Below are 27335 nucleotides of genomic sequence, written 5' to 3' on the forward strand. Positions count from 1 at the left end.
TTGACGATATAGACTTAATTTATTTAAGCTTACAGTACTTAAACCATTTGGTTTCAAATCTTAAATGGTTTGCTGCAATCAAGATTATTTTCCAAATACATAACTGAAAGCACACACACATTAGCTTATGCAAGCAAGGGAATCAATTCCCTGCACTGCCAATTTATTTAAAGCTGAAGAACAAAATAATGAACGGGGTAGTCAGACTTCTGCAAATAAAACTCCATACATGTTCAACTGCGTTCAGGTGCGTAAACTCTAAAAGAGCTCAAACTCAGTTAAGAGCAAACCAAAATACATTCCAGTGTCCATCAAGAAAGAAATCAAACCATTAAAGAACTGAAAAAGAATTCAATGGATACTGAATCTGATCACTCCGGTCATGTGATCTGTATGTCTAAGGCATAGTTGATTAGTGTTGCCCTGAAAGGACTTGGTGTCTTCCTAAAGCTGTTATGTAGATCTGCGTCGTCCCCAAGAGACCTAAAACTATTTATGGAAAGGGCAGCGATCTCCGCCTCAGGCCTTTGGATCAACCGAGGGAACATTTTCCCCACACAAGTGCTGATGAAATGCCACCGCCAAATACTACAAAAATAACATAGATATCTTTTGTTGTCTCCGAGTGCTATTCAGCCAGAGAAGGCAATAAATTACTGTACAGCTCTACATTCTGCCATAAACAATGATTTTAATGACATTTAAAACCCCAATTGAATGTACAGATATGTCTTTTATTGTGCGTATTGATTTTTTTTGCCTGGGAATACATTATATGAGTCAGGTTTGCTCTGGTGAACTGTCTGGAATAAATTGGAAAAGCATCCAAACTCCACCCTCACACTAACAGGCCCGCCTCCTCATTAGCATATTAAAGAGTTTGTTCACCCAAAAAATGAAAATGTACTCACTATTTACTCATTTGAGATTCTGTTGAACACAAAAGATGATATTTTGCAGAGAACGTAATTGACTTAAACTCAAATTACTTTTGTAGCTTGATAAACTATACTCACCGGCCACTTTATTAGGTACACCTGTCCGATTGCTCGTTAACGCAAATTTCTAATTAGCCAATCATATGGCAGCAACTCAATGCTATTAGGCATGTAGACATGGTCAAGGTGATCTGCTGCAGTTCAAACTGAGCATCAGAAAGAGGAAGAGAGGTGATTTAAGTGACTTTGAACATGGCATGGTTGTTGGTGCCAGACTGGCTGGTCTGAGTATTTCATAAACTGCTGATTTACTGGGATTTTCACACACAACCATCTCTAGGGTTTACAGAGAATGGACCGAAAAACAGAAGATATCCAGTGAGTGGCAGTTCTGTGGGCACAAATTCCCTGTTGATGCTAGAGGTGAAAGGAGAACGGCCAGACTGGTTCAAGCTGATAGAAAGGCAACAGCAACTCAAAATCCTAGAGATGGTTGTGCGTGAAAATCCCAGTAGATCAGCAGTTTCTGAAATACTCAGACTAAAAAAACCATACAATGTTCAAAGTCACTTAAATCACCTTTCTTCTCCATTCTGATGCTCAGTTTGAACTGCAGCAGATCATCTTGACCATGTCCACATACCTAAATGCATTGAGTTGCTGCCATGTGATTGGCTGATTAGAAATTTGAGCTAACGAGCAGTCGGACAGGTGTACCTAATAAAGTGGCCAGTGAGTGTACTTAAAATGAGTTGAAACAACCCAATTCTTAAGTTTTTTTGGGGACAACTTAAATGTTTTATGTTCAATCCACTTACATTTGTAACAATTACGTTAGCTAAATCGATTTATGTAGGGACAACATGAAGGAATTGTGTGCAACGTGGTATTTTTTACAATGTACATAGTATGAAATCTAATGTGTGTCAAGGGTTACAGGTTTTCACCTCTCTTCAAAATATCTTCTTTTGTGTTCAGCACAACAAAAAACTCAAACAGCTTTGGATCAAGTATGAGTAAATCACCCAAAAATCACACAAATTTTGGGTGAACTATCCCCTTTAGTATAAAGTGGCCTGTGACGCCCTCTTGTGGGATGTTTATCTGAATGCAATGACTGATGAACAAACTTGAGCCTTCACAGTGAGAAATTAGGTCATGGTTATTAACCGAGTTATACAGGAAAGTAATAAGTATTATTCAGTATTAAATGCAAGACTGACAGGAAGTAAACAGACGTGAGTGTTTGGACTCTATATGTGCGTATCATTTATTCATTCTGTCCTTGAGTGCTTGCAACAACAAAAACAGCTGAGGGCGCCTACTTTTCAGCATCCCTCTGAATCCTGCGCTTCTCGTGCTGGTGTTTGGTGATCATGTATTTGAAAAACTCATAGACAGACCAGCTGATGGCGGTGGAGGGCATCTGGTAAATAACCCTAGCCTGAACACCTTTAAAGTACGCAGGAAGCCCGCCAAGCCTGTAGACAGTCCGGAAGGCATGGCCGAGGCCCGTGATGTGTCTCCCGCTCCGGCTGACGGAGTCGACAGCCAGAGACTCCTGCGTGTTCAGCAGCGTCTTGCAAACGTCCAGCGGCGTGGTGGCGGCAGCGGCGATGGCGCCCGCCAGTGCGCCTGACACCATATGGGACGAGGGGTTGTAATGTCTTTGGGGGTTGAGCAGCTCTTGCAGGTACTCGTAGGTCATGAAGTGCAATGCCTGAAACGGCACGTTCATGGTAAGCTGCGTGGTGTAACTGCGGTAAAAGGCCAACGCTCCCTCCCTCTGCCATACACAGCGCATACAGTCCAGGACGCTGCGGTATGGCGAGTTATACATCTGCATCCGCTGCTTCACCACTGCAGGCGGTCAGACAGGAAACAAAAGAAGACAGGAAGGGGGACATTAAGGCATGGCTGAAATACTGAAGGGCCCGTCAAAGCAGATATGTCTGGACATCAAACGCGCCTCCTGTTTGACCTGCAGTCGAGCGGTCTGCGGGGACCGGACTACAGGGGAAGAGAGCAGGTGTGTGTGCAAGACTTGGTCTGGCACCTGCACTGGTTAACCTTGAGTCTTAAGAGCGCAGACGCTGAAGTCAGACTGGGATTTATACCTCTGGGGAATTTCAGCTAATGCCACTGTTTCAACATGCAGCAGCTGTTAATTAGAGCAAGGCCAATGTGCTCCCACAAGGATGTGTGAGCAATTCCAGCATTACGGATTTGACGCTTGAAGTGAAAACTTGAAATGTAGATTCACAAAGAACGTACAGTTGAAGTCAGAATTATTAGCCCTCCTGAATTATTAGCCCCCCTGTATATTTTTCCCAATTTCTGTTTAACGGAGATATTACTTTTTTCCCAACACAATTCTAATAACTGATCTATTTTATCTTTGCCATGATGACAGCACACAATATTTTACTAGATATTTTTCAACATAATAGTATTCAGCTTAAAGTGCAATTTAAAGGCTTAATTAGGTTAATTACACAGTGGTTTGCTCTGTAGACAATCAAATATATATATATATATATATATATATATATATATATATATATATATATGTATATATATATATATATATATATATATATATATATATATATATATATGTATATATATATATATATATATATATATATATGTATATATATATATATATATATATATATATATGTATATATATATATATATATATATATATATATATATATATATATATATATATATATAGAGACAATCAATAATATATATATTAGCTTATATGTTAACACTATATTGAAAGATTTTTATTTATTCGTTATTATTATTCCTTATTACCTACATTACCTTGTAGTAACTGTGCCTTTCACATCAACTATAACTTTTAAATTTTAAAAAATTGGTCAGCTTGTCATAAAGGTATTCAGCACCTCTCTGCTTGTATACACTGAATGGATTGCTTTATATGGATATGTTCTTTTTGTTTTTGTGCATTTGTATGATTGATGTTTGAATTTTAATGTATGCAGACTGTGAGCTTTGGGTCTTCTGTTAAAGCAGCAAAGGGGAAATAAGTGTTGGGCATGTTTTTTTTTTTTTTGTTTTGTGTAGATCTAATAAAATCCTTATCAATAACGTATTAAAAACATTATATAGAAACATTGTTTTATATTGTGGGACTTTGGTAAATCAAATAAAATAGTTTAAATACGCTGACAGACATTGTTTTACTATTTTTATAGATCTGTAAGATACAAGCCTACACAAAGAATTGAGAAAGGGTTTCATTATTCTTTTTCCATGGCAAGGGTGATCTTTACACGAAAATGCTCCGGTGTGCCTTTCTTTTTTGGAAATGTGAAACTGGATCTTTTCTGCCACCTCCTGGTTGGGAGTGCAAAGCGAGCCCTCAGACCAAATGAGTCAAATTTTGCTGCTTAGTTAAGCTGCTACAACGCAATTTGTGTATTACTTGGGGAGAAATACTAGGTAGGATTTGGGATAACCAAACTGTTGGTTTAAAAAAAAAAATAATTAAATATACCCACAGATTGGGTAGAAACTTAAAAAATGTAATATAAAATTACACAAATAATCCTGGATTGTTTTTAACACAACGTTGGGTCAAACATAAAACAATGTTGGATTTGTCCATATTAAACATTAAAGCATTTTAAGAGAGTACTTTTGAATAAAACTAACCCAATTATTAGGTTTGTCCATATTTGTAACACAGCATTAGATTACAACAACCCAGCATAACAACATTGTGAACAAGTTATCTGTTTGCGAAGCTTAAAAAAACGTATCTACTTTCAGTAGTTGTAACATAAATCCTAAATTTAAATAATTCTAAATAATAATTTTATGCAGCTTTACTAATTAGCATGGGCAGTTAGCATTGTTTAATTGGCTGTTATTTGAAAACATTTGATAAAGCTTCCAACAAACATTGTCAAGACATATGGAACCAACATATTTAAATTAAAATAATATAATTATAAAGTTATTGTTGTGAACTGCTCACAAAGTAGGACCATAAACATGTACCACATCTCAAAAATTGAGGACAGCCACATTTTGGTTTTAAGAATATTTTTGAGTCTCTTAGCCTCACCAAAGCTGAATTTATTAGAATAATATGTAATAACTTCAATAATAAAAATAACTTCAATTTACAATTTTATAGAAAATATTTAAATTAATTTTTATTTCATTTTTGTGAATAAAACTGTTTTAACAGACGGTGTCACAGGAACCTTCAGAGATAATTCTAATATGATAATGTTGGAAAACACTGTTGCTGCTTTAGTTTTGGTGAAAACAGTGATACATTTTTATTTAAAACTTTTTAAATAGAACGTTAGTAAGGACAGAACTTCTTTAAAAAAAATTACATTAGACATTCAGTATTTAATTCCAATTAAATGTCAACTGATAAACTTTAGATATTTGCAACAAATACATAATACATTTATTAATTTAGCAAATGCTTTTATCCAAATTAACATGCAAATGATTATTAAAGCACTTCAAATCACCAGATTTACAAAAAAATAATATAATTTAAAATAATAATATATTATATAAATGTAAAATAATATGATGTAATATAATATACAAAGTAATTAACAATTTTATATAATTTAAAGTAATTATTATAATTTTGAACTATGTAATTAAAAATAATATAATATTATTTAAAATAATATAATATAATGAATATAATATAATATTGTATCATTTTTAAAAAACTTTAATATAATTCAAAATTATATAATTAAAAATAAAAAATAATAATATAATAAAAAATAAATAATATATAAATATAATATAAAAGAAGCACTTCAAATCACCAAATATTTTAAAAATAATATAATATAATATAATATAGTATAATATAATAGACTCTGATTTTGAATGGTAGTACATGTAAAAAAAAATTAACATTTTGTACTGGAGATTAAGCTTAAATCAAATATACCTTCAGTTGGATTCATGGCAGCGTCATGAAGCAATGTGGCGACACATCCAGCAGCCCCTGTAACACAGAGCCTCAGACATTAGCATCAGAATCAGGGCCCGCAAACAGAGCGGACAGTCACTGCGCTCATCATACCATCAGATATACAGACGGATCAAATCACAGTCAGACAAAAACTCTGTCCAAACAACCCTTTATGATTTAACAAAGAGATTAGGGATTGGCTGGATAAACCCTGTAGTATGTGAAGTCGGGACAGAAAGAGTCTTTTGTTCAGGATACTGGCATTTACTTTAAAGAGGCGAAAAACTGTTTTTGCTGGTTTACACTATAGGCTAAACACACATACAGTAGTTTGAACATTTTTAGACATTTTGATCCACTTCCACTTCAAAGCAGTGGTGAGGGTACATAAGGGTCAGGGTGGCACTGGCCCACTTAAACTGAAGGCTGAGGCAGCAGCTCTGAAAACGAAATTAGTAGTGTTAACCTGAAAAGCTTAAAGGGGCTAATAATTTTGACCCTAAAATGATTTTAAAAAAATTAAAGACTGCTTTTATTCTACACGAAATAAAACAAATAAAACTTAAAAAATATTATCAGACATTCTGTGAAAATTTCCTTGCTGTTAAATATCATTTGGAAAACTAAAAATTCAAAGGGGGGCTAATAATTCTGACTTCAATTGTAAATCAATTACTATATTATCATAATTCATAGAGATAAGAAAGTCGTTATTATACAGTAGTTTAACAGGTTTAACTTTAAATTTCTGGCCTCGCCCCTGTATACTAACATATAATATGTTCCTGAAGTTGATAATCCAATATAGCTTAGGTAAATTTATGTCGACTTATAATTTCCTTCCTTTTATAGCGAACTCTGCTAGTAGTAAATGATATGCCAGCAGTTACTTACCACCCTTTCACCCTGACCTGGAGAAAAGAGAAAGAAAACACACAACAAAACAACACCAGCAATGATTTCTATTAACCTGACATAATTATTACTACACATTTTGTTCACAAATAAAACAAATACATGACTTTCATTAATCTGCACATAGTGAAAAAGTGTTGTTTTATGTAAAAATGATTAGTATATATGGAAGTACAGAAGGACAAGTTAGAATATGTATTTACCTTTAGAGGTCAATTAAGGGTGTACTCACACTAGGCTATTCAAACCGGGCGTATTTGACCCCCATTTCCCAGTTCATTTGACAAGTGTCAGTTCTCCAAATTGCGTACGAGCATGGTTCAGTTGCTGGCCCTGGCCCAGATGGAAGAGGTGGTCTTGAGCATGGTTCGGTTGGGCTTTGGCACGGTACGCTTGTAGTGTGAGTGCAAAGTTCACCTGAGTGCAAAACTGAAGACGTGACGTCACTTTTAAGGGACTGTTTCATATGGATTTATTACTCATCCATACTTTTCAATGAACACGAACGGTCATAGTTTATTAAAGATACAAACCCCTTACTGCATGTCTGCTGCCACCTTCAGCAATCCTTCTAATACCTGCAGCACGATGACTTTCATGAAACTTGAGCGTCAAAAGTGGTGGTTCTCTTCAGCAAAATATTTGACTGTCACTGCATCCCAAACGATTTAAAATAATACAAAAAAATATAACTAAAGCAATCTTCTTTCTACTGAGCGAGAGCGCTTCTCTTCAAAACTGAACAGTCGCATCATCGATGACGTAAACGTACTCGGGCTCGGAAGGTAAAATTGCAGTGTGATTGCAGGCCGAGGGGGAGAGGGAAGGGGGACAATCGCACCTGAGAATGGTTCAAGGCAAATGTGCCTAGTGTGAGTACACCCTTTGATTATGTATTTGTATTAGTTTAGGGCTGCACAATCAATTGAAAAATTAGCATTTTCACAATAATAGTATATGCAATATCCATTTTGCAGAGAAGTGTAACAAATTGCGTTTTAATGTGCCAAGCATGTGTGTGCTGCATGAATATGTTGCCTATGATATGCGGCCTTTACTTTGTAGCTTCATCTAAATCTTACGTTTGACTTTGGATGACCTTTTAAGATCACTATGAATGAAATTTCAGACTTTTACTAGGCCAAAGAGTATAAGGATATTTCAGGATGTAAGGATATAAGGATGTTTTTTTTCTTGGTTGCCTCAATAAAAAAAATCTAATTTAGTTATTTCTTATTCGCATATTTAAAGTAAACAAATAATGCATCAAAACATAAGAACTGTAGTTGTATATATACACTTTTTCCAACGTTTCTTTTTTTATATTGTTAAAAGTATATTTATTATGGTGAAAATTACATTCTGTGTATAACTTTTCTACAAAAAAATTATTTGTTAAATTATTAATAAAATGTCCATTATCTGTTTATTTTAGTATGATCATTACATAAATGACCTTTAAAAATTGCTGAAAAAAATCTTAATTTTGCATCTTTATCAACACAAATATCATTATCGCAACAATCAACAGAAATATCGCATATTGCATATTTTCCTAATAATGTGCAGCTCTACATATGGTTCTTTTAAATGTTATTTAAACAAAAGTTAATTAGTTGCTTATCATATAAGCTATAAGAATTAGCAACTAATTTATCCTCAAGTGTTCCCATGCCTTTAAACTGATTAGTCAGACATTGAAGCTATTTGAAGAATAATGTTTAAAACAAAAACATGAACTGAACTACAAAAACATACTACATTAATTTTCCATAGAACTACCCGCATGATCTTCCCTTATATTTATAGCTGCTGGTGTGATATTGGAGAGTGGCATTTTGGGTTATTTTGGGGATTTGACCTCATTAGCGAAGGACATTTCAAAGAGGTCAGTTGAGCAGACGTTTCAGTAATATATGATACAATACATACAAATAACCTATAGCTACTGGCAAATAACTTGTTGCTGAACTTTAGCTACTTGCCATAATTACATTTAACATACTAAATTGCTAAAGGACATTTTGTATGTGATTTTATTTCTGGAGTATAACGGTAAATACTTTGAGCTGAATCTGTAGTCCTTGTTGATTCATTTCTAAAATTGCAAGTCAATACCTACTAATGGAAAAAAATAAATAAATACAAATGAATACACGTGGCTCCTGATGATACACTGAGGTCTTATGAGGCAAAACACTCAGTTTGTGCATGAATCTGAATATTTTAGAAGACATTAACTTGCCCAGGGTTTCAAATCAAGTCAAATTTAAGACTTTTCAAGACCATTACAATTGAAATTTTAGACTTTTACAGCGTGAAAGTGAAGGTTTTTTTCTAATGGTTGGGCCAATTTAAAAAATTATTTTTACTTGCCTCGTCCAAAAAAAAAAACAAAGAAATTATTTATGTAACCTGACGCATTTCTGTAATAAAACCTTAAGTTTCATGCCTATTAATAAATAATAGTTTTAGTAATAACATAAATGGATATATTGCTCAGTTGTGATCATGAAGAATTGTTAAAAAAACAGATGTTCTGAATTGTCTCTTTGTGATAAAAAATTAAACAAAAACAAAAAAGTTATATTGAGATAGATTGTTGGTGATTGGATGGATGTTGGCGATTGGGTAGCTTTACACAGACATAAGAAAATTAAGACCAGTTTAAAATGATTTAAGACCTATAACACAATATGTTTTGGAAATTTTTGACATTACAAGACCCCGTGTACACCCTGCTGATTGGACAAACAGCCTTGAGCACTTTCATGACCTAGACAATGACTGATAGAAATAGCTTAATTTGACCTCAGTATATTAACAGAGAACATTTACTTTGTGTTGCCTGTAAATGTTTATTTGACTCTAAAAGTGCCTGCAGACAATGATTTATGAATCATTAAGAACCAGATTCAGCAAATAATCTTTAAATGTTCTACTGAAAATAAAAAAGTGCCCTACGGTATATCATGGATGGCCTAGGGGTGTCTTAATAAACAACTAAATTGAGCAAACTATCTCTTTAATAAAGTTAGTTAAACAGCCTTTCCAAAATTAAACAGATGTTTTGCATAATATACTGCACAAGATTATACAGTTATTTTGCGGCAATGATCTAATATAATGTACTTTTTCCAAACAAATTTTTCTCTTATTTTATTATATTTTTCTGGACAGGAAAGCTGGTACCGTTGGCCAAATGACTGTTTGCTCCAGGATGGATGATGTCACTGAGGACCTTTTTCAATCTTTCGTAACAGGCAAAGTAAAGTGCGTGGGCAGGCCCCGCCCCTACGGCTGTGATATTTAGGCCTCTGATTGGCCGCCAGATCCCTTCTGTCCTCATGATTCGCCACAAAGCATCCATGACGTTCCGGTAGCGGGCAGCTGGCTCTGGCTGAAGGCTCTGCATGCGTGTCTGGAAGAAAAGAACAATTGTTTCAACTTAACAAGCCCTGATGTATAAATGAAGACATGAACAGAGGGGATTTGCAGATTTGTTCTGGATAAGCTGCTATTCTCATTTCAGCAAATATTATGCAGAATTTTATTTATTTAAAGCAATTTTAGATCAGTTTGTGATGAAATGATTCATGTTTTCTATTAAACAGTATCTTTACAAAAAGACAAACTGAAATCTATAACAAGACGCTGCAAAATTAATGAACAAAAAATAGCTGGAAATTACAGCACACCATACAGTGAATTATTATTTATTTCAACACAAATTGGATGCTTTCAAGACTATCAAACAACATTCTCACAAATACTGCAAACCTTATAGCCATCTTGAAAATATGACCTTGACGTTATAGAAATAAGCAGGGATTTGCGATAACTGTTATTCATTTAATTATTAATTCATATTGTAAATACTTTTATCTAGGGCTGTGCCAATAAATCGACATTCAGTTTCAATTTCAATTTTGGCTTCTAACGATTATAAAAAAACATATACCGCCCCCTTTACAGTCGTACAGTCGTGTTGCTCTGCAAAGCTCAGTTTCACGTGAAAATGACTAAAGGCATGTACTGTAATGTAACTTTTGCACCACGGGATGCACATGTTTTTAAAAGCGCGAAAGAGATCGCATGCTTTTGTGTGTATGTGCTTAGCCTCAGAGACGAGCAGATCACACACATCTAGTCATCTTAATGTGAGCGCTTTAATGGTCAAATACATTCAATTTTTGTGTCAAAACATGGTGTTTAGTGATTATTCATATTAATCCTCATTTATGTAATAAATCAACGAGATGAGATTCAAAAGACATGTGAAAGAGAAACCATAAGTCAGAATCGTGCTGCTTTTAAAGTGACAGCGCACAATATTCTTGCTGCCGACTGTTTTTATCATTAATCAAACAACAAAAGGACAAAATCACTCACTGCTCTTGACTGAAGGACTTTTGTAGCTGTAATTTTTTATTCTTAAGTAAGTTTTATTCTTATGTTTAATGCTTAAAGCACAGTTTGTTTCATGTTTTTATTTTATTGTACTTATTTCCCTTTCCTTATTTACAGGGAGGAAAATAACTGCCTATATACAGTTGAAGTCAGAATTATTAGCCCTCCTGAATTATTAGTAGCCCTTTTTCCCCCAATTTCTATTTAACTGAAAGAAGATTTTTTTCAACCCATTTCTAAACATAATAGATTTAATAATTAATTTCTAATCACTGATTTCCTTTATCTTTTATATTTTACTAGAATTTTTTCAAGATACTAGTATTCAGCTTAAAGTGCAATTTAAAGGTTTAATTAGGTTAATTAGGCAAGATAGAGTAATTAGGCAAGCCATTGTATATCAGTAGTTTCTTCTGCAGACAATCGAAAACAAATATAAACAATATAAAATATAAAACAAATATAAACAAAGACTTTCTCCAGAAGAAAAAATATTACAGGAAATACTGTGAAAAATTCCTGAATCTGTTAAACATCATTTGGGAAATATTTATAAAAAATTCACTGGAGAGTCAATTATTTTGAATTCAACTGTATATCGTTTTAAATAATTGTGATTACAATTATGACCAAAATAATCGTGATTATGATTTTCCCATAATCGAGCAGCCCTACTTTTATCAAAAACAGCACAGATTTTTTTTTTGCCAAAAGTAATAATAAAAATAAATGAAATAATTAAAACTTTGATCTAAGATAACTGATAAACCAAACACATTGATAACGCGAAACTGTGTCTAATTTACTGTTTTTATCTCAGGCATGCAGTAAAATGTGATAATTCAACAAAAAATGAACAATTAGGTGTAATTATTAAGTGTGAATATTTAAAAATAATGTAATAAAAGTAAATCAACTTAAAACAGACAATAAAACACTGATCTGTATAAAAAAACATGACAATGAATAATGTATTGCAACAATAATGTATTGCATGAATAATTTATTGCAAACAAAGGATTGCATTGACAGGTGAAATGTTTCATAATGAATATGAAATACTGATTTCTTCATCTAAGTTAATTGATCATCTAAAAACAATCTGGAAAAACGTGATAATTCACCAAAAACTGAAATATGTAAATGTGAATATTTAAAAATAATCTAAGAAAAATAATCCATTTAAAATAAACAATAATACACTAATGTGTATTAAAACAAATATGACAATGGATCATTTATTGCAAGCATTGCATTGGCAAGTCATTGAAACTGTAGTTAAAGTTTGCAGCAGTAAGGTCACAGAGGTCACATAATCTAACTAATCCTCTTTTCCTGCAGCGCTCCTGCATCACCTGACCCGAAACGCAATGCAATTCAGTACACTGCAACTTCTAGAAACACTGGCTTTCATCAGGGGAATGACATAGATGAAGCAGCCAGAAAAGTATATGGTTGCACAACATGTTTTACATTGTTGCCTTGAAACCCCTCAACTTCATCCTACCACGAATGTCATGTTTGAACGAACTAGTTGAAAATATATGTTCAGAACAACACCTGCTATGTGGTGAAAATTAAGATGGCAGCTGTAGTTGCTCGAGTAAGATTATTCCTGTAAGGAAACCATACTTATATAAAAGGGCCAGGAAATAATTATGTTTGCCAATAAATGTGTGTAAATCATGTCTGAAAGCATGTCATCATGAAAAGGGTGTGAGGAACTAAAACCTCCAACAGGAAGTTTCAAGATCGCTTATTAAATTCTCAGGGCTCCATAACAAAACAGGGAACAGAGGATGAATCTGTACAATAGAGAACTGATCATTTATTACAACAGGGTATATGCAGAACTTCTTAAGTTGAATTTAATACCTTTTACTACTTTCGATAAAAAATTTAATACCAGCACGACTTGCAACTGCAGTATCGTAAATGAAAATGAATATGGAATAACATTTTGCAGATAACATATACATTTAAGTAAAGCAGAGGGATTAATCAAGGTGTCACAATGGGCCTTTGTCCATAGTTTAATCAATGTCATATTTGTCATCAATGTCAATAGTCACTCTTCTAAGAACAGTTTGGTACAGTTACAGTTGTTTCTCCACTGAGCCTGGAACAGCGAGGTACGATTACAAACCATTCTCGGCCTGCAATTCTTGGCACAGTTAGACAACTGTGCTGAACTGTGCTGATAGATTCTGTGTGTCAGGGCTCGAAATTAACGTTTTTACTTGGTAGCACCAGTGCTCCCAACTTTAAATATTTAGGAGCACCAGAAAAAAATGTAGGAGCGCCCATCATAAATGAATGAGCACCACTGCAAATTGTATATTAAGGGATTTCTTGTATTTGAAAACATCATCAACTAGGACTGACAACAATTAGAAACAACTGTCTAACTAATGCTGTGATGACTTATTAATATTTGTGCAATAATTCCAAAAGGAATGTCTAATAATTATAAACTATTAATGATGATTACAATAATACTAACAATGAATTACATTTCTCATTATCATGCTGCCTTGAATGTGCTTGAATGGGAGTTATCTGCTATAAAAAGTCCTACTGTTACTTAATGAAAAATAAATGTATGGTTTGCATCAAACAAAAATGAAGCATTGTAGTAAGAAATATTTATTTTGCACTATTGTTTTTATATGCATGTCAATTTAATCAATAATATTTCTGCTACAAAACAAGCGAAAGATTATAATAAATTGTTCAATTCAAGGCTGAAAGCTGCAAAGCAGTCATCAGTAATTAAACAGAAAAACAATATACACCTCAAGAAAGAAAGAAAAGTCTCACTTTTATCACTCTTTAAAAGTTTTGGGTTCGGTTTGTGTCATATTAAATGCTCAGTCTCGTTATGCGCTGATTTACATTTTTCTGTGTTTGTGAAAAAAAAAGCAGGCGAGTCAGCCGACCGGGGCAGAGCAGGATTCTCACGATGACCACCCGTGCAGTACAGTTCTTTGTCATGAGTCGCAGTTGCAGTTTAAACTCAGTAAAGGCGAGCTTCTTTGGCAATGAGGTGTACAGTGTTAGATTTTACATTTAGCCGACATTTGCACAGAACACGCAGTGAATGCATAGCATCGAGATTCGGGCACCTTGAAAACACTCGATTGATCTCGGCTGGCGGATCAAGATTCACCACATAATCGCCGTCACTGGGGCCATTATTTAGAACTTTAAGTGGGTTTTGCAAACCTGTGTACTTTTCACTTTTCACTCGTTTGCAATTCCCGCGGTCACAAAAGCTCCCTGTCATCTGACAGCGGAAAGCCTTCAGTGATTGACAGCTGATATGAACCAATATAGCGCCAATATAATCGTCTTCTTGCAGACGTGGCTATAAGCCTCGCAGCTGTTGCCAACTACAGGCCTAAGCCAGTCTTTAAATCTTGAGTCCTCCAGCCAGAGGTCAGAAAACTTGCATTTCCCCATGTTTTAATTTAATTAATGAACGAAAGCGAGCTCGCCTATGTGGTTAGCAGCAAGCCAGCCGAGTACCCAGTTTGTTTTAGAGCGTGCGCAAACACCACCTCACATGACGGCGCTCAGGTCCTACTCTCAACATATAAATAAATCCACGCAAAATTTAGAATAAAGGCCTGCACTTAACACAAATTGAAAATCTAAAATCTAAAAAATTGGGCTCCAATTTTAATACCTTGTCAGATAACGTTTATTACTTTTTAATGCCCTTAATTTTGGCTAATTTTATTTACTACCTTTTACAACCCCACGGACACCCTGTATAAGAAGTTAAATAGTTTAGTACTTCATTTTAAAAGAGGAAGGAGTACATGTAAGCTTAAAATTTATAAAAATTAAGCTAAAATACATTTAAAATGACAATTTCTTTGATAAAGAGTGTATGCCAAGTTTGTAAAACATTAAGTTAACCTAATTGTTTTGTGTTCGGACAACATGGAGGAATTGTGTTGGTGTAACTATCCCGTTAGTTGTGTAGTTTCCAGCATGCTTTGCCTGGGATTGCATGAAGTTGACAATAAACAATCTTAGGAGTCAAACAACACAATTCTTGATATTTCTTTGGGACGGCTTAATTGTTTTAAGTTAAATCCAGCTAAACTTATTATGTTAACTTAATCAACGCGTGTTGGGTCAGCATAAATGAATTTTATGTGTTTTTAACAGTGTAGCGTTTATGCTTTGGGTGTTTGCAGCTTTATTAAAAACATCATTTGCCACTTCACTCTCTGAGCCTCAACATTATTAAAGCATTTGCAGTTCAAACTGCAATAAATAACAGAACATGCTGATTGTCGAAGTTAAGGGATTGAGTTTTATTAGCACAAAGTCAATTCATAAGGTGACTCAAATGAGAATGATTTAACATAACTGCTTCAAAATGAATTTTGCTTGTGGATTCTATTTGCCTAAAATAAGTTGAAATAACAAAATTCAAATAAGTAAAAAATAAAATAAAATCCCAATTCTAACAGGTTGAAACAATAATTCAATTTTGTGGGAAAATGTTTCCTTAATTTAAAGTTTAACACGTTTTTTAACTCAATTCCACAGTTTTTTTTTAACACAATTCCACACAATTCCTTCTTGCTGTCCCAACACAAATTGATTAAGTTAACATAAGTGTTTTAACCAATCAAATTTAAGGGAATTAAAGATAGAACAATTAAGTTGTGCCTAAAAAATCCTTAAGAATTGTGTTGTTTCAGCTCATTTTAAATAATAGTGTGAACAAGCAGCAAAAAAAATTAGTATGTACATTTATAAAGCTATAATTTTATATCATCTTTGCATTAAATAAAAAAAAAGAATGAAAAACTCTTTACAGTGCATTCAGAAAGTATTCATAGCGCTTCACTTTTTCCACATTCCAACCATTTCAAAAAATCTTTTTTCACATTGTCATTATGGGGTATTGTGTGTAGAATATTGAGAAATTAAATTAATTTAATCCATTTTGGAATAAGGCTGTAACAAAAAAAATGTGGAACAAGTGAAGCGATTTGAATCCTTTCCGGATGCACTGTATGTGAGGCGTTTCTGCAGTGTCTATGAGTGTGAGAGTACATTTGACACTGATCTCTAACCTGGGTCAGTCTCAAAGTATTTTTTTTTCCTTTTCCTGAAAGTCTTGATGACACTATTGTTGAGTTTTTCTTTTATTGTTTGAGCAAAAAGGAATGCTAAATAAATATTTGTTGTACTCTCCTATTCGCTGCACTCTTAAGTTTACCCAACGATAATGACTTCTGCTGTTGAGAAATCCGAAAATGTGAAAAGGATCCAAAACAGTAAATTGTGCTTTGACCTTTATCACATTACCTAGAGAATGAAGTACATGAACTATGGAGCAAAAAGTGTTGGGACAAGAGCAAAACAAACACTATGACCAGTGAAGAGTACAAAGAGTAAAAATGGTTTCTGACTTGTGAGTTTCTAACATTTTTCAGTCATAAGAATATAAGAAACTCCCTTTATGATTTTAAGGCTGAGTGTAACCAAATAATTTACACTAGAGAAATACTCTTTTAAATCAGCAACTTTTCTTTTTAATTTTTAATTTTTATTTTTCAGGTTTTTAATGTTTTGCAGGTAACTTTTAAGTGTTAACTTCTGTTTAACACACTTATAAATCACAAAGGTGAAAAACAATATACTCTCTAGAAGGGGTGGGCCGATAAACTATATTATATTGAATCGCTATAAAATTTATGTCAATAACAATGATAAGCTCTGGACTTTTTTTTTACTGATCTAAGACCTAATCACACTAAAAGTGGGAATCTAAAAGTGTGTTGATATCAGATTACCAAATTTTCAGCCAGTGAAAATGTATTGGCTGAAAATATGTCATGCTATTTAATGGACCCTCTAATTTTTGTGGCTTCAGTCATTATTGGGGTACTCTTTTAAATCTGGAGATATTAACAACTTATATCGAAATATATACCGTTATTGTTTAATTATTGAGATGGCATTTTTGCCATATCGCCCAACCCTACTCTCTAGCCCAATCTGCACTTGTTGGTTTGAAATTACCAACACAAACAGCAGCCATTGACAGTCATAGTATATTAACAAAACACTATAGAAATCAATGGCTGCTGCTTTCCAAGATTCTTCAATATATCTTCTTTTGTGTTTAACAGAAGAAAAAAAATAAAACATGTTTATAACAAGTGGAGGATGAGTAAATGAAGAGAAAAAAATCCATTCTTGGGTGAAATTTCCCTTTAAATTGTGTCTGACCTCCAGGTAGTGTTTAGTGTAATCTAAGAACCTCTAGGGTCTGAGAGTAACGCAATTTCGATTCTCTGTATATGTCTGTACATGTGGCCGAATTGACAATAAAACTGGCTTTGACTTGAAACTATTTATATTATGGAGCAGACGCCAAAATTTGAATCAAATGGAGTAATCACTTTATTTAAATTTAAAAAAAGACTTTGGGGTCAAATAAGCTTAGGCATGGTCCATATTACCTAGTGTTAATACACACTGAAGTACAGCATTACCTTAGATCAATGTTCTCAACCACATTCTGGAGGACCACCAACACTGCATGTTTTGGATGTCTCCTTTGTCCATCACATCTATTACATATCCTTCAGTTTCTGCTAATGAGCTGATTATCTGAATCAGGTGTGCTTATTAAGGAGACATGGAAAATGTGCAGAGATGGTAGTCCTCCAGGAACATGGTTGAGAAACACTGCTTTAGATTGATTTATTTATCCAAAATTTGCCAATTTAGGTTTTTTAATGAACTGATTTCAGCTGGGATTTCCACATGGCAAAATCATAACCTCCAGTGTTTCCTCTAGGATTATTTTCAGCTGTGGCGGCAGACTCTGTTGGGCCTTTTACACAGATCTACCAACTACATGTGGCGTGATTTCATTGACAAATATTGTAAGCGCAGTATTACAAGTCGAGATCTCATTCATGTAAAACGAGCATGTGAATCTCTGTGCTCGAGCGCCGATTTCCTCTGTTCGTGCACAAAACTTTTTGCGCGCCCTCAAACATACTCTGCTCAAGTGCAGATTTTCTTGTGCGCTCTCAAATAAACACTGCTGAAGTGCGATTTAGTGTGTTTATGTGACGAGTATGTCTCCAACATTTAATAGATTTGCTAGGAATATTTGTGAATGTCTCCAATAGACCTACAGAGCGGCATTAATGCGTCCTGAAGTAATGTGAAACGGTTATATACTCCAGCAAGATAAAGTCATTGTACGCAGAACCATAGACCTTTATCTATGAATAAAGTATAATTATGGAAACTGTGTTCATTACAACTGAAAGCTACGTCATGTTTGCTGGCCTCACGCATCAAGCACCTGTCAGTCAGTCAGTCAGCATGTCACCTTAAAGCAGGGGTGGGCAAACTCGGTCCTGGAGGGCCGGTGTCCTGCACAGTTTAGCTCCAACTCTGATCAAACACACCTGCTTATAGATAATTAGTGATCTTGAAGACACTGATTAGCATGTTCAGGTGTGTTTAAGTAGAGTTGAAGCTAAACTATGCAGGACACCGGCCCTCCAGGACCGAGTTTGCCCACCCCTGCCTTAAAGGGTTAAACAAATAACACACAGCACTACTACGGTTACAGAAAAGTTTGTGCTGTTATAATTCACTTACCTTTTATTACGTTTTGGTGTGATTATAACCTGTTATTTAAAAAACGGCTGAGTGTTTTGAATGAGAAGCTGTAATGTAGCCGTGGCGGGATGAATTTTGGCGTGGCGCCTCGCCATGGATGAATAAATGTAGCGGAAACCATGACCTCTATTTATAAAAAGGTGATTTGTACTTATTTTTAACTCAAGTGTTTTGGGATCCTCCCCGTAAAAATAAAGTCGGGTCAATTGTGGACAAAACAGCCGCTGTATTTACGTCAACATCCTACACATTCTACTTCTTTCTGATTTTCTTCTCCAAACAAGAGTGCACTGTGTCACGTTGCACAATCAGAGATTAACTTAACCTTTGACTGAAGTGCAAACAAAATCTCTAGTACATTTACCTTCCTTGAAAACTCATGTATCTGAATCAATACATTTTATTTAAAGAGAAGAAACAAAAAATCATCTATAGTCCATTTAAAATGCAACATATGTCCAAATGAAACAAGATGTTCAACAAGAAAAAAAAATGTTAGGCAATCCACAAAAAAGTGTTAAGAAAACTGCTTTTAGTCTGTGGGATTTTTAAAAAGTACATATGAACATGTGGCATTCTGAGCAAATAAAATGAGATGGGAAAACACCCTTTACAGCGTATATAACTAATGTAAGGGGATGTTTTTAAAATATGGTTCTTAAAAATATCTTATACGCTTTGTCTGTTCAATTATGTTTAAAGTCTGCAAATATCTAACTTTTTACAAAGGGTTTAAAAATGCTAATTTTTGCAAATATATTATTATTGCTGTTAGTCTTTAAAAAAATGTTAAAGGTGCAGTAATTGATCTGTCTAAATGCTAACCGGTTAGCATAATATGTTTGAAACACAATCCCTCCCCCGCCGTCCAAAGCCTCCTGTCTCCTGATAGTCTCCTGAAGTCTCCTGATATCATGAATTCTCCCGTTAGAAAACTTTATAGTATTTATACAGTTTTACGTTGGGAATTGTACTATTATATCTAGCACGTTTTCAGTTGTGTAGTTAGCAAGCAAAACTTGTCATAACGTGCAATATGTCATGCATGCAGGGACCGCTGATTTATCCTAAAGTGACTACTGTGGTTGGCCGGTGGCGTGCAGGAATTACACATTACTAAGCAATGATACCTGCATGTTATTTCAGACAAAATACTCAAAGTAGCATGGTAAACAATATAGGGAGCGCGTCACAGGTTGTCATTGTTCAAAAATGAACTAATGTGAATATAAAACCAACTTCAGCTCCGCTAAGCAGGCTAGGTGGAATAGCGCTATTTACTTGTTTTGTTGATAAACTAAATTAAAATCTACATTATCGATGCCATGTGTGAGTCTCTTAGATCATTTTTCTTTGTTATAAAAGAAAGTTTTATATGGTATTTTTCATGCTGATAAAGTAAAAGATAATTATTTTCTTAGAAATCTAAAAAAAATTTTATAGACAAATGCTAATTTTTGTCTGTAAAACCCTGTTTCTTATTTTTTGTAAAGATTTGAAATATTACTTGGAAACAATCTCTACCTTCAGCAATGTTAAAGCTGTTGCCGCGATTTCAAAGTGCAGATATGGTGTAAACATCACTTTAATATAATTCAGTTAAGTTTAATTTAAACAATTAAAGCTTATTAGGCACCAAAAAAAAATCATAACCTCTTTTAGAGTAATAAATGTCCTCCTAGGCTCCAGTTCATGGTACCAGGTAAGCACCGTGGGGACGATTTCCTGCTTCAGCCTATGTAATCCAGTGAACGATAAAACAATGCAGTATTCTGTAGCACATCCCCAGTATTGACATTATAAAAATGTCCATTTCCCGTTAACATTTAAGTGACACTGAGCACATTCTTAAACACCCATGATTTGCCGTAGTATTCACCAGTGCTCAACAGAAATGACTGTGATTGGCCGTGAAGGTCATCAGTTCACCACTCTTGACAGAGTACAAACACAGATTGAGGGACACTGGAGTGTTAAACAGTGGAGAACTGATGACCCTCACGGCCAATCACAGTCATTTCTGGTGAGCATTGGTGAATGCTATGGCAAATGAGCTGTATTTAAGCACATGGCCAACAGTGCTTAAATGTTAGCGGGAAATTTATGTTTTCTTAAATAAATCTCAGTAATGAAATTCGGTATTGTGTCTAACATACTGAAATAATCAGTTCATTAACTTGAGTTTGATCAATGCCTAAATGTGTTAGGGAAAGAAAACGTTAGCTAACTACTGCCATTTCCCCTAATTTAGCTGACATCCCTTTTTATTTTCACTATCCATTCAGAACAGACCTTCGGGTTACCCGGAAGGCGGTAAAATGATAAATTTGAGTCACTTTCTCTTCGCTGATAAGACATGCAGCCAGGTACACAACATTCCAGTGTGACTCAGGCGATACTCCTGGGTTTCATCCCACCGCAGCCTCGATTTCGCTTTTAAAATGGCGGCCACGTGAAATCAGTCTATGGCATTCCTACATTCCCACATTAAATTCAGGCAAGCTTTAGCATGCAGATGCAAAGTTTAATACCTTGTAAAATAGCATTTAAGATTTTTAAATACTTTTAAGGACCTTAAATTTCTCTAAATTGACTTACAAACTTTCAATACTTTTTAAGACCCCGCAGACACCCTGAAATAAAAAAGCCACGTGTGAGTGCTTGACAACCAAATCAACAATGGCGGATAATGTGTGCATTTCTTTACAAAATGACATTGCCAACTACTGTCCTGGCCCAGACACAATGCGTTCAGCCATTTCTGTTGATCCGAGTGAAGGAGGAATGTTTTGACAATGATGTCCATATCAAGAGTGCCATCAAGTAACACGATTCTCATGTAAATATAACCTTTAATAGTGTATAGACCATTTTAAGGGATGTAAACAAAAACAATGGTCCCAATGTATTTCCTGTTGTACATTTTTAATCTCTATAGCTTCGGAGAATCCAAAAAGAGCCACATATTAATAAATAATGTTATGATAGCTGTTTTAACATTAAGTTATGATTTAACCGCCTCTTGTTACAGTTATGAAATAGTTTGATAACAAGCAAGCAACGTTCATGAGCCAATGACATGATCACATTAAAATGGTCTAGTCAAAAATTAGGAATAAAAAAGCCAAACATAAAAAACTGATCTGTTTTCTAGTATCACAGTCTGGACAGGCCTATTTGAGAAAGAACAGCTGTAAAAGACATACAAACAAGCGTTTCTGTCTCTAAAGAACCCTTCACTTCATCCTGACATGAACAGCTGAACACTTCCTAACTAAGAGCATCCAAACGCTTTTTATGCAAAGCAGCACCAAATGCTGACAGAACAGAAATGACTTGTCTTTCTGTTGTCGTTACACAACTATCACGGCTGTTTGTTACGAAGCATGTCAAATGTGTACAGTCACCATGCTAGCCTACGAATTATGCACAAAATGCTTATGAACTACAGCGGACGCGCATGCGCACCAGTCTGGAGGAGCGTCAACAAGGTCATGTGGTTTAGGAGCGAAGAAGCCACGTGTGACCTTCCCAACTCATGTGCATGTTTCATAATGACACCTTGCAGACAGACTGGTACTACATACAATCACAACCACAGGAAGCAATCATATAACTACAGCAAGCAGAGAGGCAAGGCAGTTGCTGGAAGAATTAAGTGCTTAGTTGAGGTTTTAGCTACTTATTATCAGATTAGCAGATGTTTGCGAGATTACAGGACTACAAATGATTATTGCCATTATCGACTGCTGCATTGTAAGTGAAGTGCAATGGTTAAGTTTGCGGTTAAAGAACTAAACTATGATCAGAATGAGGAGGTATTATATTTAATAAAAAGAATGTTGATTAAAATATTTAGCTAGTGAATCAGTCTGGGAAACTAACTCGACCTTGGCAGGTTGTCCAATCTCTCAAGGGCCTGCAGCACATAGTTGCACTATAAACTCTGCTTGAAATGTTGTAAAGGAACTGCAGTTGCATTTATTTACCTTTACACAATCAATGGGGAACATCAGGCAGTGCTCCATGATTCCTGCCACTGCGCCTGCCAGCATGTGTGTGCTAGTGGAGGCGCCCTGAGGCAAACCCTCATAGTCCGGTTCCGATAAATCGCTGGCCTCCTGGGAGCCATAGAAATGTCCAACATGAAGCTCAGTTTCTCCTGATATCCGAGGTGTCAAAGTGCCGACGAGACTTTCCGAAACCCCCCAGAACCTTCCGCCGAACCAGTGTATCTCCGCGCCCGCGGAAGCTCCTGCCACCGCGGCGTCTCCACTCGACGTGTCCGCTGTCATCCGCCGCCTGCGCACAAAACCATCCGCTTCCATTTGCAGCACCCGGTCCTTTAAAATCATGCGTCCCACGCCCGATGTTTACGCGTTCAGCTCGGGCCTCTCCCGCCTGAGTACCGGGAAGAGGACGCGTCCCGCTCGGCGAGAACTGCGCAGCAGGAGGTGACCGACAGAAACAGGCCGCGAGGAACACGGAAACGCCCTCAAGCTCTGCCCTGCGCGCTGATTGGAGGAAACCGCTGTCATTCAAACCAGAAGGCGCGCATTCTGTATTTACAGTGACATAACATGAGGATCATATCTGATATGAGAAGCTGGAGCTGGCACTTATATTTTTCGCTTCAAACTTAGACTGGCTCCTTGCTGGCTTAGGAGAGTTCATAATTTCAAAACGTTAGATGACCCTCAAGTTACATTTAAAAATATAAAAGGATTAGCCTATATATATATATATATATATATATATATACAATATTTATTGTATAAATTCCCAATATATGCTGCGAATTAAATAATTTTGTCTAAAATAGTAATTGAAAAATATGTATTGCCTTAAGTTACATTCCGTTTTTAATCTTTATAGTATGTATTCATTAATTTACTTGTGTATAATTCACATATTTTAATAACAGTTTTATCATTCATTGTTACTTAAATTGTGTTTACTTTTTATTTTTGAATTAGCCTGTTTTAGAATTAGTCTAATTATTGTATTATTAATTATTATTCTGTTTTATTTCTCTAGATATTGCCATGAACCACCAGACCTCATCAGTGGACCCGCGTTTGAAAACCCCTGGTATGAAAGTAAAAAAAAACTAATGATTAAATGATATAAATATGTAGGTCTATATATATATATATAAAAAAACAATGGCAAACAATGAACCCAAGATATATTAACAAAACTAATGGCATATACTGAGAAGCTAATAGATGTTCTTAATTTATTCTACGCTGTTCCCTATTTTTTTCTATTTTCATTCATTCATTTTCTTTTCGGCTTAGTCCCTTTATTAATCAGGGGTCGCCACAGCGGAATGAACCACCTTTCTATTTTCATATTAGGCCTATTTTTTAACAGTAGTACTGTATAAATTCTGTTTATGGATATTGTTTTTATTCCCTAACAAGCACATACATTTTTCTATGTAATAATAATAACAATAATAATAATAGTAATAATAATAATAACAATAATAATAATAATAACAATAATAATAATAGTAATAATAATAATAATAATAACAACAATAATAATAATAATAATAACAATAGTAATAATAGTAATAATAATATATTATTATATTTTTCTTGTTACTAAAAATGTTTAGTGTTGCATTTTCCAAAAAGTCAGTTTTGCATTTACAATAAATAATACTAAAATGAACTTATCTTTTTGCTGAAGAGGTTTTAAACATTTAAAATAGTTGCATATTTCTCAGCTCTGACTGCATTTGTAATAAAACTGTGACGCAATCTAATATATAATATTTATTGCTTGAACTTAATTGTACTATCTTTTTAAATTCTAAATTTGGTGACTAAAGTATTCTTTTAATAAATATATGTGTTTAAGAAATCAGTTTAGTTTTCAATGCACCAAAATAAATACATTTTTAAATAAACAATACAAATATTCATTTTCAAAATGGGCTGTATAAGCACTATATATACTGTATTTGTTTATTTTATTTTATTTTATTTTTTTCAGCCTGAAAATTCACATCTTCACTCCAAAGCCTCAGTAAAACATCAACAACATCATCATCATTTTTACCCAAAGCATAAAATCCTCTCTCTGGAAGAAAAATTAATTAGGATGCTCAACAATAAGCTAATTATACTCTAAAGCAGGGCCATTTTCAGCTAATTTCATTTGGGCTTCAAGCCGACAGAGTCGAATTTCTGCCGACAAAGGGAATGAAGTGTTAATTTTCGCTTACAAGAACAAAATTCCCAAGCCCTGATCAAATTAACGTTGACCGTGTGTTTGTCCAGCTGTGTTCCTTCAAGAAAACCCAGCTACAGCATGCTCATAGTGTATCTGGATGTCTTGACCATAATTCCCCAACGTCTTGCTCTGATAGAGGTGTCGGGAAACCCTAGATTGTCTAATAGCTGCCTACTTTATTTATTTTCCTTCTGAGAACCTGAATCAATAAGAGTTGTTTTTCACAGCATAAGCAAAACAAATAGAAGTTTATGGATATTGCATATACTGCGTCACAGCAATTACACCTCAAATTGACTTTGGAATTGATTTAAGGCCTAAGCTTTGGTTATCTTCTGTTACTCGAGTAAAATGCACAGAAGCCACAAACGTCCTGTTTTTTTTTTTTTTCTTCAGATGTGTCTCTGAAAGCTGTCTGCAGTCCCATCAGCGTGACAGTGATGCATCATCTCTTATCTTAATTAGCATAGAGAGATCCACTTATGATCTCTTAAGACGATCTCTTCAGTCAAGATGATTTCTCTCTTAGCTGAAGAGAACTTTTCCTAAGTATCTCATGCCATTGAACCAGCGCTATCGGACTTGTTTCATAATAGAAAGAGACAATATTCAAAAGGCTTTGAAAGAACTGATGTTTCCAGCACAGTCAAAATGATTAGCCCTCCTGTGGATTTTTTTTTCTTTTCCAAATATTTCCCCAAATGATGTTTAACAGAGCAAGAAATTTTCACAGTATTTCCTATAATATTTTTTATTCTGGAGAAAGGCTTATTTGTTTTATTTCTGCTAGAATATATTCAGTTTTAAAAAAAATTTAAACCATTTTAGGGTACATATTATTAGCTCCCTTAAGCAATATTTTCTTGATTGTCTACAGAACAAACCACTGTTATACAATGACTTGCTTAATTACACTAAATTGCCTAGTTAATTCTTTAAATTACAATTTAAACTGAATAGTATCTTGAAAAATATCTAATAGAATATTATACTGTCATCAAATCAGTTATTAGAAATGTGTTGAAAAAATCTTTCCATTAAACAGAAATTGGGGCTAATAATTAAGGAGGGCTAGTAATTCTGACTTCAACTGTAAAAGGCTTAAATTAAAGAAGAGTAAATCTGAATATAATGTTGCCCCATCTTTTAATGTGTTAGGTGTGAACAGCAATATTATTTTACAGCATTTGTTCATGTTTTTAATTAATAGATCACTTTAGTTTATAGTGGATTCACTTTAGTGGAATCACTTTAGTTTATAGTGGATTAATGATATCTTTAAAAACTGTATTTGTTGGCAGCAACATTAAAATTAACATTAAGATTAAGATCATGTTTTTGCAGAATTATTGTTCATTGTTATAATTACAGTTCATGTTAACCAATGTTGTTAACTAATAGTCAGGGGTGGATTTAGTGATTTTGGGGCCCTTAAGCAATTCCAGCCATGGGGCGCAAAAGTTCTATAATGCACCTTTATTTTTTTCTTATATATATATATATATATATATATATATATATATATATATATATATATATATATATATATATATATATATATATATATATATATATATATATATATATTTTTTTTTTTTTTGCTTTTCTTATATCATTCAATCTCATTTTCTTTATTTTATTGTAATGCAATATAATAATAATAACATGTAAAGCAGCTTGTAAATCGATTTTTTTTCTTAAAATGAATTCACAACTAAAAATAATAAATGAACTATGTAGCTTTTAAAACTTTACTGATTTGACTGTTGCACTGGTCCATGATTAAAGGTGGGGGACACATTTGCGCAGATGTAATAATTACATTCAAATAAAAAAATTTAGACCCTCAACGTACAAAATATGATAGAAAGCAGTGTTATATATAATTTATATGAATTATACTTCTAGGTATTTATTTTGGGGGCCCTCAGATCTCCTGGGGTGCTAAGCAGCTGCTTACCTTGCTTATTGGTTAAATCCGCCCCTGCTAATAGTAACAAATTATATTATTTTAGATTAATTTACTATAATGATAACAACGATAACAATAATAATAATAATAATAATTATTATTATTATTTATTTTTATAGGTATTATTTTATTATTAATATTGTTATTACTGACAATATTATTATTGACATCATTCATTCAT

At 34.2% G+C, this 27335-nt stretch overlaps 1 protein-coding gene and 1 long non-coding RNA gene across 2 annotated transcripts; one reads left to right on the forward strand and one right to left on the reverse strand.

Annotated features, from left to right (window-relative positions):
- Window positions 1–2192: 2192 nt before the first annotated feature.
- On the reverse strand, window positions 2193–23421 carry slc25a28 (solute carrier family 25 member 28). The gene is made up of 4 exons (XM_056470665.1): window positions 22926–23421; window positions 10042–10270; window positions 5911–5967; window positions 2193–2798 (listed from the first exon to the last, which is right to left on the reverse strand). The coding sequence occupies exons 1-4, from the start codon at window positions 23289–23291 to the stop codon at window positions 2260–2262; spliced, it is 1191 nt and encodes a 396-aa protein (XP_056326640.1). The 5' UTR covers window positions 23292–23421; the 3' UTR covers window positions 2193–2259.
- On the forward strand, window positions 22553–25942 carry LOC130239458 (uncharacterized). Its single transcript, XR_008838695.1, has 3 exons — window positions 22553–22692; window positions 23974–24027; window positions 25579–25942. It is a non-coding gene; the product is annotated as an uncharacterized LOC130239458 (long non-coding RNA).
- Window positions 25943–27335: the final 1393 nt, after the last annotated feature.

Source organism: Danio aesculapii, chromosome 13 (genome assembly GCF_903798145.1).
Source record: "Danio aesculapii chromosome 13, fDanAes4.1, whole genome shotgun sequence".
Taxonomy (NCBI): domain Eukaryota; kingdom Metazoa; phylum Chordata; class Actinopteri; order Cypriniformes; family Danionidae; genus Danio; species Danio aesculapii.